Below are 11,829 nucleotides of genomic sequence, written 5' to 3' on the forward strand. Positions count from 1 at the left end.
AGACTCCTACAAATATTTTGAAAAGAGAAGATAGACTTATCTGGCCATATAGAAAAGATGGAAGCTACAGTGTCAAACTGGATATCACATAGCTAAGAAGGAAAGCCAAGGAAACAAAATGGAAGAAGCTTAATTGAGTATGAATTTGGAAGAATTATGGAAGGAGATATGGAATGTCCAAACTCCCCAAAAGATTAAAAGTTTCATTTGGAGAGCAGCGCATAATATAATACCGGTTAATGAAAGGTTGTTTAAAAGGAATATAGTCAACTCCCCAATGTGTCAGATTTGTTTCATGGAGCCTGAGACTATTGAACATACATTGTTACTATGTTCATGGACAAGGGCAGCTTGGTTTGGTAGCCAATGCCAATATTGTCCCTCTCAAGATCACATCACAAGCTTTGGAGAATGATTTTTACAGAAAATTAGAAGAATTGAGGAGGAAGGGGAAACTGACAAAAAGGAAAGGATAGGAAAGATGATTTTTTTTTTAATATAGGAGATATGAAAAATCAGGAACCGAGCCATATTCAACACTAAGGAGATCAATTTTAAGGAGGCTATTATCAAGGCTAAAATAGCAGAAAAACAGTACAGAACAACTATTGATCAAGCAGTTCAGAAGCAAACAGAGAATAGAAGAATTTGTTGGGCCAACCATGAAGAGCTCTCGACCATCGGGGAGGAATCAAGCGAGAGAACATAAGATGAGAAGACACTACATCCAACTCAAAACCTTAAGGCGTCAAGTTAATGGGTCTCTCATCTTATAAACTCATCACTCTTCCTTGCTTTCTTTGATGTGGGACTAACTTCAACACTCCTCACACTTGCAACACTAACAATCTCCCCCTCAAGTGTGAGCTTCCACATCAAGCACCTCCACCACATGAGTATTCGTCCATCATACCGCTGCAAAATACCGCGGAACACGCCGCCCGGACCACCTTTGCCGGAAAGACTTTCGATGCTTCACCTTGAATACTCCTTAAAACCAGACCGATTAAACCATCGGCTCTGATACCACTTGTTGGGCCAACCATGGAGAGCTCTCGACCATCGGGGAGACTTCGGGGAGGAATCAAGCGAGAGAACATAAGATGAGAAGACACCACATCCAACTCAAAACCTTAAGGCGTCAAGTTAATGGGTCTCTCATCTTATAAACTCATCACTCTTCCTTGCTTTCTTTGATGTGGGACTAACTTAAACACTCCTCACACTTGCAACACTAACAAAATTAAAGTAAGGCGCGTTACCTGGAGACCCCCGCCAAGAAATTGGTTGAAATTGAACGTTGATGCAGCCTTCCTCTGGTGATGGAGCAACGGCAATAGCTACAAGGGACAGCTTTGGAAGATTTTTTGTGGGAAACACAGATAGAATCAGAGCTGTATCCAGTATTGCAGCAGAAGCATTAGCAACAAGGAATGCTTTAATTTTGGCAAAAAATCTACAGCTAGATATGATACTAATTGAATATGATTGTTTACCTTTGGTGCAGGCAATTAAATAAAAAAGTAGCCTTCAAGAGATTGATCCGATTTTGCAAGATATCTTTGAACTGTAAGGAAGTTTTAACAAATATGGATTCACCTGGATTCCAAGAGAAGCAAACCAATTAGTACATACAATAGCAAATTTAGCAATTATAAATCAATTGGGTCAAAGGTGGTGCACTGATTTACCACGCACCGTTGCATGCATTCTTTGGAGAGAAGCACCAATATCATTATCTGGGCGGTCAAGCCTGGCGTCAGCCTAGAGGAGGAATCCTTACCTCTGCGGTGGAGTTTTATACCGAAGTGAAGCCAGTAGAATGACCTGATTCAGACCTCATCAACAGATTCGCAACTTGATTTTCAGATCTTGGCTCAGTCCGGAAGTGGATAACATAGTCTTCTCATGGAGGCCATGGATTGGAGTTCACTTCTCGGCCACAACATAACTCCCGTGAGGGAGATGATGAACTTGGAATTGGGTGGGTGGGTTGTTTTGGGATTTAGGTAGGGTTTTTGGGCTTAGCCCATGACAAAAAAAAAAAAAAGAAGCTTAAAACGTCTTTTTTTAAAATATTTTTTAGTAATTAAAATTTGATATATATAATCAATTAAATTATATTATTTTTGTCAAAATTAAATCAGACAAATTAATTTGTCAAAAAATTAGTAAATTAAACCTTGAATCGGTCTAAATTAATATTCTTTTTTAAAGAAAATGACTACATTAATTCTATTATAGAAAATGATTAAAATATTCCTATTATATATATATATTAATTTTGAGAATCCTAAATCCTAATCCTATGATAGCACAGAGAGAAGAGAAAGATTAGGATTTAAGGTTTTTAAAATAATAATAATAATAATAATAATAATAATAATAATAATAATAATAATAATAATAATAATAATAATAATATTTTAGTCATTTTTTATAATAGATATATTGTAGTTATTTTTTATAAAAAAGTATTAATTTAGACCGATTCAAGGTATAGTTCATCAATTTTTTAGTCAAATCAATTTGTCTGATCTAATTTTGACAAAAATAACACCGTTTTAATCAATTATATGTATTGAATTTTAATTACTAAAAAATATCTTTAAAAAATAATATTTTAAGCATCTTTATCTTAGTGGCTCCCTGCTAAAATATATATATACACATTATTTAAATTATGGTTGATAACCAACTATCAATTACTGTGTAAAAAACTAAAAATCAGTATGCATGCATAAATTAAAATTTCTTTTTGTTTTTTTTAGTCAAGTGGATTGGACAATCTCCAATTCTAGGTATAAATTAAATTTTTTTTTTGTCAGGTGAATTGGATAATCCCCAATCCTAAATACTTTAAATGGATTGGACAACCACCAATTCTAAGTACAACACACACACCCACACGCTCCTCACATACTTACCATTTTTTCTTCTTCGGTTGCCGTTGATAGGAGTTGAACTCGAGACCTTTGAGATGGGAAGGGCGGAATGCCGTGTGAGTTAAGGCTCATTAGCAAATTAAAATTTCTATATAGTTGTAAAATGAAATAATTTTTGTAGTGGATCCCAATGAGAAGCCCAAGAACCTAAAAGAGCCCATCATTTTGTAACATTATGCGTTACTATAATGTTATATGGAGATAAGAGGTCCTACTTGAAATAGATTTATTAATTTTTGTGACACTAGTATATTTCCCCCACCATTCCCTCTAATTTGTAACTCCCCTTCCTTCCTTCCTTCTTTCTTTCCTTCCTTCCTTCATCTTTTCCTTGTTTTCCAGTCTCTATATTTGTCACCATTCCCTCTAATTTGTAACTCCCCTTCCTTCCTTCCTTCTTTCTTTCCTTCCTTCCTTCATCTTTTCCTTGTTTTCCAGTCTCTATATTTGTATAAGGCTGCTGCATTCTTCTTCTTATTACATAACATAGAAACAAGAAGCTGATACACAGTATGATCATCATGTCTATATATATTTTCTCATCATAAGATGCCAAAAAGCCTTAGAAACCAGAATAGTACTTAAGAGGATCTACGTCTTGAGAGTTGAGTAGTTTGTGTAACCACTAATAACTAGGTAAGACTGTTCATTATATTGCCTACCTTGTCTTTTCTTACTTTACATAATTAGCATTATTATTATTAAATGCAGGAGCTATGTAGCAATCATACACAAGTTCATATACAAAGTTTGGGAAACATTTCAAGTGCACCGGGAGTACCGGTGCTCTAGTTGTTTTAACCGTTGATCTGAATTATAAAAAATATATAATATATATTAATTGAAATCAACGGTTAAAACAACTGGTGCACCGATACTCTCCGGTGCACTTGAAATGTTTCCCAAAGGTTGTATATGTTGCCATATCTAGTAACTATAATTTTACTTTATTATTTAGCTTGTTGCCCCTCATTAGGATCTGTTTAACTTGAAGTTTTGAATTTCCTTCCCTCCTTCTCTGATCCATCTTTTCTTTTCATCTTTCTTAAAGTGATGAGATAAAAAAGAGTTTGTTTGTTCATAATTTCTTTTTATGCATATGGTTGCTTTTCTCTGCTGGAAATAATAATAAGCTTTATTTCGTTTCCACTTTATATATATGCTGTATATAAGACTATAAGTTCATTATTTATACTGAAAAAGGTTAATTATATTATGCTATATAGATGTAAAGCTCACTTGAATAATGCAGTCCCTTTCATTTGGAGTATGTTATTATTAGAAAAGATATTGATTATTCCATGTATGTAATCATTTTTTATTTATTCTTTATTTATTGAATTCTCTTGCATATGTTTTCTGGTTTTTTCTTTTTTGGTGAATGATAATCCTTAGTAGAAGTGATAATTGTCAAGTGTTTTTTTTTTTAATTTATTTTTATGTCATGTCATGCTATAAAAAATCACAATCATGATTTTTTAATTTGTTTGTTTCCCCTCCCACGTTAAAAATATTATGTAAAAATGTCAATGGGAAAGAGCCAAGTGTCCCTTTCGTTTTTTGGACCAAAATTGAAGGCACATATATAATAAATTTTCTGTGAGTCATTACCAGAATGCTATTGTACATCGTGGGATTTTCTTTATTTTTCTTTTGTATTATAGGCACATGTACGTCCCATCTTTAATGTAATAATCAACTTGTTTGAAAGACCTTGTCATATTGGCACCATCCATGGTAAAAGGAACTTTCATGGTATATTTTTATTTTGTTATGGCATGTTGAATGATGAAACACCACTTTCGTCCTAGTTAATGCTAGCTTTTGGGTTTATTACTGTTAATGTCATATTTATTTTAAAAACTTAAATCGATAGAAAAAAAATATAAAAATAATTATTTTTTTAATTTGTTTTTATTTTTCAAAAAACTTTTTTATATTTTTAAGATATATCTTTTTTTTATTTGTCTGGCGTTGATTTTTTTAAAGTCAACAATAATTAAAGTTAATATTTTTTTTGGTGATAAAAATTCTGATACAATATTGCACAAATAATGAGGAAAAAAAGTTCATGAAAAAAGATTTCCTCTAATTATAGTATATGTTGAACATAATGTTGATAATTACAAAGTGAAAATTAAAGTAAGCAGGTATTTTATTTGATGTATTTATTATGGCATGATGCAAAGCACACATTGTGCATGAAGCTATTTATTTTGTTCAGGTTTCACTGACCTTACATTGGATTCCACTGTCTCAGTTTGTGGCATACAATTCTGAAAGTTTACAGTGGTTGTGGTGGGTCAGAGGAGCATTCAAGTAGAGACCCTAATTATTAATAACGCGTTTCACTTAAACCATGCAGATGCAAACCCCAAACACAAGGTAATGTTTCAAATTCAAACTTTGTTTCACCATATATATATGTTACTAGTTCAAATTCAAATGTCACTTTGATGTAAAAGCTTTAGTCCAAAGTTTGCATGTATATATAACTTTGTACAACATTATTATTAGTGGAGTGGAAGGTGGCTTTAGTGAAAAAGTTTTCACATGGTGAGCATTGAGCAAACACCAAAACCAATTTGTTCATCAACTTTATTCCACTGTGCATAGACCCTACTTAATTATATGATTAACTTTTTGTATGATAATATATGTAATGTAATATGACCAATGCTGGATTGGTGTTCTTCTTTTGGAAATTCATTAACTGCATGCATCACTATCACTATATCTTCCCAAGTAGCTTTCAGTGTTGCGTTACGTTATAAAACATGCTTTTATACATAGCATCAATATATTATATATACCTGTAACTAATTAATGTTGATAGTGAACTTTGAAATGGAAACTTCACTGCATATGATGTTGTATGTGAATCAATAACAATCACCTAAATACAACTGAATTTTGAAAGAATGGTTTGGAGTATCTATCTAACACTATGTATGCAGTAATGGAAGTTGTGAAATGAGTAAGCCAGCTAAGAATTGAGAGTGATGTGAAGATATTGCTTCAGCCATATATGGCAAAAGCTTTTATTGCTCCAGAGGATATGTTTTCCTTATGAATCATAACTGTGATTTGGTTTCAGAAATGGCTCCTCTGAGGTGTCTCGGAAGGTGTCCCCTCGCGGCCGCGGCATGCGCCAGCTCAGGCCTTCTGCGCTGTACATTGATTCTGCATCAACATTAAATCAAGTTCATAGAACAACATCAAAGGATAGAAGCCCTAAAGTCATTGAAAGAAGATCACCTAGAAGCCCTGCTCCTGAGGTATCACTTTCTTTCAAATTAATAACACTGTTTCCTTAACAATATGTTATGTCTCGGAACTTGGAACCTTTGCACACAAAATCATACACAATTTTGGTTATGCAGTTTTATTATATTATTATACTAAGTTTTATTTGTGGTGGAAACTTACGAATAGTTGTGTTCATGTGAAATTTGACAGTTTAGAACCGTTAGATAATTTGATATATTTAAAGATAACTGCACGCGAGTTTTCTTTATTTTTATTTGTGATGTTAGATAGATATTAAATGGCCTTTTTAAAGAGAGTGGATAGAATAAGCTACCCTATCTACTGTTATAATAACCGGTTATTGATTCCATTTATGTGTAAACTGTGAAGGTTGATGGCATTATTGTATATGCAACAATTGTGATTGAAATTTGTTTACATGTTTCTGAGACTCAATTGATTCCTTTGGTATTTTTTCATTGTATTCTGTAATGTACAAATTTTCATTATGATTTTGCTTTTGGTATTAGAGGAAAAGGCCAAGCAGAATACCTGAATTGGAATCTCAGGTTTCTCATCTGAGAGAGGATTTGAAGAAAGTGAGGGAGCAGCTAAGTTTATCTGAATCATGCAAGAAACAAGCTCAACAAGAAGCTGAGGAATCCAAGCAAAAACTCTTTGCGTTGTCTCTCAAACTTGAAGAATCACAGCAGCAAGTTCTGAGCCTCACTTCTGCCAATCTTGAAGATTCCCTTACATCTTCCATGATTGAAATTTCTCATTGTGAAAACTCACAGACACAGTTTCCAGAATCATCAGATTTGGAACTACTAAACCTGAAACAAAACTTGGCAGAATCTCTTTGTATTGTGAAGAACATGAAAAACCAGCTCAAGGATTGCAAAGAGTCATCTCAGGCAGAACCTTTGGTTGATGAGACTTTGCGAAAACTCGAGGCTGCGAAAAGAACTGTGGAGTTCTTGAGGGCTGATGCTGCTAAATCTGCTACAGAAATAGACCCATCTAGAACCGGAAACTCCCTCGATTCGCATGTAAGCAAACTCGCAACCGGCCTCATTAGTAGCAAAATTGTCCACAATGGAAATCTTGTTGATGATCATAAGCATAAGCATGAAGCTGAAAAATTGGAAAAGCAAGAGGGTGCTGATCAAATTGGTTCTGAAATTCAGTTTCTCAAGTCTGAGGTAGAAAAACTGAGGTGTGCCATGGAGACTGCTGAGACTAAATACCATGAAGAACAGATTCGGAGCACGGTTCACATCAGGAACGCATATGAATTAATGGAACAGATGAAATTAGAATCAAGTAAGAGGGAGTCTCAATTAGAGGCTGAACTTAGAAGAAAGAAAGCTGAGATTGAAGATTTGAAGGGTAACTTGTTGGACAAGGAAACAGAGTTGCAGTGCATTGTGGAGGAGAATGAGAAGCTGAATGCAAGGATTGAAATGAACTTGTCATCACAAAGAGAACATGAAAATGAACTCAAGATGGAGATTCAAAGATTGCATGAATGTGTTGCTGAAATGAAGGCAGAGATGATGGACAAGGAGACGACACTTGAGAGCATATCCGAAGAAAATGAAATTCTGAAGAATATGGAATTCAATAAGGTACTGAGTGAAAGTGTGGCTGCAGAAATTGAGGCAGCTAAGGCCGTGGAACGCGTGGCGGCCGTGAAGCTTGGGATTGCAATGGAGGAGGCAGACCGGAGCAACCAGAAAGCCGCGAGGATCGCGGAGCAGCTGGAAGAAGCACAAGCATTGAAGTCAGAAATGGAGGCAGAACTTAGAAGGCTTAAGGTACAGTGTGATCAATGGAGAAAGGCTGCAGAAACTGCTGCTTCTCTGCTTTCAACAGGAAAGGGGAAACTCACTGAGAGATCTTTGTCTCTTGACAATAAATACAATATCCCTTTGATGAATAACAAGTATGAGCCTTGTTGTGATGATATCATCATTGATGATGATGATGATTTCCAGAGAAAGAAATATGGTAACATGCTTAAGAAGATTGGGATCTTGTGGAAGAAGCCTCACAAATAATTGTCCACTCTCTTGATTCATGGAGACCTATAAATGTGTAGTAGTACATCAGTATTTTGTGTTACTTAAATTTGGATTTCATCATCATGTGTTTCTCAATGTTTTAATATATAATGCAGTTGCTAAGTTTTGTTTACTCTAAATCATGTATGCATGTTTAAATCTGAAATTAGTGATTCTGTTTCTTATGTATAGGCATAGTGTAGAGCTTTGAATAATTAAATTTTTACTCTACATATAAGAATTTTATCAAGTTGTGCATGCCTCAACTTTGGGTTTTGAATCTTGAGCCTAGTAACTGGTCCCACTTTGCCCAGCAATAATGTGAGCCTGATTGGTATAAGTATAACCCCCTAAGTGTGCTACCTTGGGCCCGTTAAAGCTTTTGGATTTTTGTAGAAAATTAATCACATGTTTTCTGGAATGTGGAATCTGAAACATTCTTTGCACAACATAGTTCTTATGAGCTCTGTCTGGAATATTTTGTACATAATTATATGGGACAAAATCAACAAATCTTAGAAGGTGAGCAACCAATTTAAAAGACTATTATTTTGAAATCATGTAGATGTAAAACATTTAAGCAACTAATTAAACTAAGCATGGAAGATTAACAACCTTACAATAATAAGGGGTGTGTTTAAATATTTGATCTTGAAATGTGCTCCCCCATTAATACATGAAGCCCAAACCTAAGTCCTCACAATTCACAAAGTTGTTGAGGTGCTAAGAGTTTAAGACAAACATCAAACATAATGGCCAGAGTTTATGGAGTTGTATGATTTGTTGTTTTCCAAGTCTGGCCCATATGGTTTATGTGAGGACAAAACTCTGTGATCTTGATCTTATCTCAATTACATTACAACACTAGGCAAAGGATTTCTTCAACTTGTGCTACTATTTCACAGCATTAAGAAAATAACGACAAACCAAGCAAAACAGTAAACAAAATAACCAAACAAAACAAAACAAAAGCAAAAGAGGTTTTGAGTATAAATACACCTTTCAAACACACAACAATGTGATTTAAGCATTAGACAACAATAATTGAATATCAGGAGAAGAGAAAAGTCCTATTGCATAAAATCGTTATGAAGTATAGACTTACAATAATATTAGTATATTACTTTATTTTGTGCCCCAAATCTGCATTAGAGGAGGATGCTTGTGCAATCTGCATTAGAGGAAGCAACCATCATGCAAAAGGAAACACATGGTTTGGACCAAAACTTGATGAAGACAAAGAACCATGAAGCTGTGCATGGTGATTGCTTGAAGCTCTACGACGACACCATCTTCCATCTCAAGCGTACCCTGGAATGCCTTAACAACAACAACTGTTCAGCGGTTGATGCACAAACATGGCTCAGCACTGCTCTCACAAAGTGTCAAACGGGTGCACAAGAACTCAGCGTTCAAGATTTCAAGGTTCCATCTAAGAACACAGAATTCCTCTGTAGAATTCGCGAGAGATAATGCAGAGCAAGAGCAACATAGGAGCAGGGAGCACCACAATCATCCCCATGAACAACTTTCACCTGAAATTGAAGTGGCAGACATGAACATCCTCCAGCAAATTATCTCTGTCTCAACTTCTGCAGGTAGCTCCATCACGCAATGAAGAGGGAGAAGCGCAGGCGAATCTTCTCTCAACTTGGATGGGCAATGGCGCGGTACCACAGCGGCGGAGCGAAGGACAAGGGAAGAGGATCGCCGGAGAAGCTCGATATCGAAGCATCAACGCAGCGAAGTAACCTTCGGTTGAAGGAGACGACCCTGCGGTTGAGGAAGATGGCGCTGAACGACCCTCCGAGAACGATGATGGCATTAGGAAAGGATCTGCATTCTCATTGTTGTTTGGGCGGGGTTTTACCCGACCCGATTTTGCTTGTTTGGCGAGAGAGTTTTGGTCTTCTTGGGCATACAAACTAGAGTTCGTTAGACAGAATAAACAAATATAAGCTCGAAATAAATGGGCCATTTTATTCATAGAAACACTCTTCTATTGGGGCTTCAGACATTGGGGCTTCAGAAATGCAAAACTACAGTTCATAGGACCATTATTGGGGCTTCAGACATTACCTTCTTCTGTTCCATGGGGACATTTCAAAATAAAAAATCAAATTAATACATGAACACTTGTATTGGGGCGTAATCTCTAGTGTGTAGGCTTTAAAGCTTATTATTTTTGGGCTGTAGGTCCTTCATGTATACCAAAGTCCCAAAAACAATTTTTAAAAGAATTGACCAATTTTGTCGTTGCTTTATATTATTATCATTTCAAAAATTGACATTAAGGTGTCCTATGATCATCATCTCGTATTATTATTCTTCATGAGAATTAGGTGCTCCCCCCCCCCCCCCCAAAAGTCTCATTATATATGGCGTTTTAAAATATATCTCGTGTGTTATTTGTAAGATTTCCATAGGAAATTGTTCAGATACTTTTTTTAAAATTAAAGAGTAAATTATACGATAATACATAAGAGAAGATAATTTATCTTTGAAATTTCAAAGAGTACTAGATGAATGATAATAAGGCATGCCAGTATGCCACAATATTAAATATGCCATGGGCCTCAGAGTTTGATATGAAAGAACCCAGAGATAGATCAAAACTGGCCTTAACCGAAAGTGACCCAATCTCTCAAGTATCAACATGAAACAAACTAATCACCATAACTATATCATGTTATTGATAGAGATGACCCATGAGCCTGAATCAATAAACACATTACACATCCATATGGTAATTGGTAAGGACCAGGGACCCATGTATAATCAGATTGATTATAAGAACTTTAGGTCCATGTCCATAACAAAAAAAAAAAAAAACAAAGAACTTAATATGCTGTTTTGTATAACGCTTGCTGTTGTCTTATAAAAAAGTCTAGGGACCAACAACTTTGTTAAATTCTGACCAGTATATAATATAACCAACAAAAAAAAAAGTGAGTCATTGAATGAAATCTCACACCAATCTCACACCATTAAAACCATCATTGATGGTTACTTGATGACTACAAATCACAAAAGTTGCTGGCCCTAGCATTCCTCATTGTCTTAATTAATAAGTATCAAATACATGTAATTTGTGGCACTTTACATATATTTGTATTTCAATTTGAGAGCAATGTACGTAATGGATCGGAGCAACATGTCAAATTTATATATATCATATCTTAATTATGTTGTCATGTATCATTATTCTTGGACGAGGTTGGAGCCATTAGGAAAACTATTACGTGCATTCATTTCGTCATATCCCAATAACAAGCCTTCACCATTATTGTTTATTTTCTCTTCCATGCACAACTGTACTGCACTGTTAGTTATATTTAGGACTTTATTACGATTATCAAAGTGTTTTAATTTGAATTTAATTAACTACTAGCTAATGCCACCCCTTCTTTTGGCTCAGATCCATATATATATAAGAAGGACTTTAGCTAGTATAAGCTTTATTTATCAAATTCTCAAACATTTTCAAATGTTTCAATTACATAATAAAAATGTACGAGCTTTATAAAATTTATTACTTCTTTATTAAGATTATTTAAATTATGATTTAT

At 34.9% G+C, this 11,829-nt stretch overlaps 1 protein-coding gene and 1 long non-coding RNA gene across 4 annotated transcripts; one reads left to right on the forward strand and one right to left on the reverse strand.

Annotated features, from left to right (window-relative positions):
* Positions 1–3,301: 3,301 nt before the first annotated feature.
* Positions 3,302–8,449, forward strand: LOC148553247 (interactor of constitutive active ROPs 2, chloroplastic-like). Of its 3 annotated transcripts, none has more exons than XM_088492529.1 (4): positions 3,302–3,581; positions 5,206–5,330; positions 6,043–6,223; positions 6,725–8,449. In XM_088492529.1, the coding sequence occupies exons 2-4, from the start codon at positions 5,305–5,307 to the stop codon at positions 8,255–8,257; spliced, it is 1,740 nt and encodes a 579-aa protein (XP_088348655.1). In that variant the 5' UTR covers positions 3,302–3,581; positions 5,206–5,304; the 3' UTR covers positions 8,258–8,449. The 3 variants fall into 3 exon arrangements, with proteins under 3 accessions (XP_088348655.1, XP_088348656.1, XP_088348657.1); XM_088492530.1 differs by having other exon boundaries at positions 3,319–3,581; positions 5,170–5,330; XM_088492531.1 differs by lacking the exons at positions 3,302–3,581; positions 5,206–5,330 and adding an exon at positions 5,632–5,922.
* On the reverse strand, positions 5,712–10,183 carry LOC148553248 (uncharacterized). The gene is made up of 3 exons (XR_015891990.1): positions 9,366–10,183; positions 6,747–8,284; positions 5,712–6,128 (listed from the first exon to the last, which is right to left on the reverse strand). It is a non-coding gene; the product is annotated as an uncharacterized LOC148553248 (long non-coding RNA).
* Between the last annotated feature and the right edge of the window lie 1,646 nt (positions 10,184–11,829).

This window comes from Arachis ipaensis, chromosome B7 (genome assembly GCF_059453495.1).
Source record: "Arachis ipaensis isolate K30076 ecotype BB chromosome B7, ASM5945349v1, whole genome shotgun sequence".
In the NCBI taxonomy this organism is placed as follows: Eukaryota; Viridiplantae; Streptophyta; class Magnoliopsida; order Fabales; family Fabaceae; genus Arachis; species Arachis ipaensis.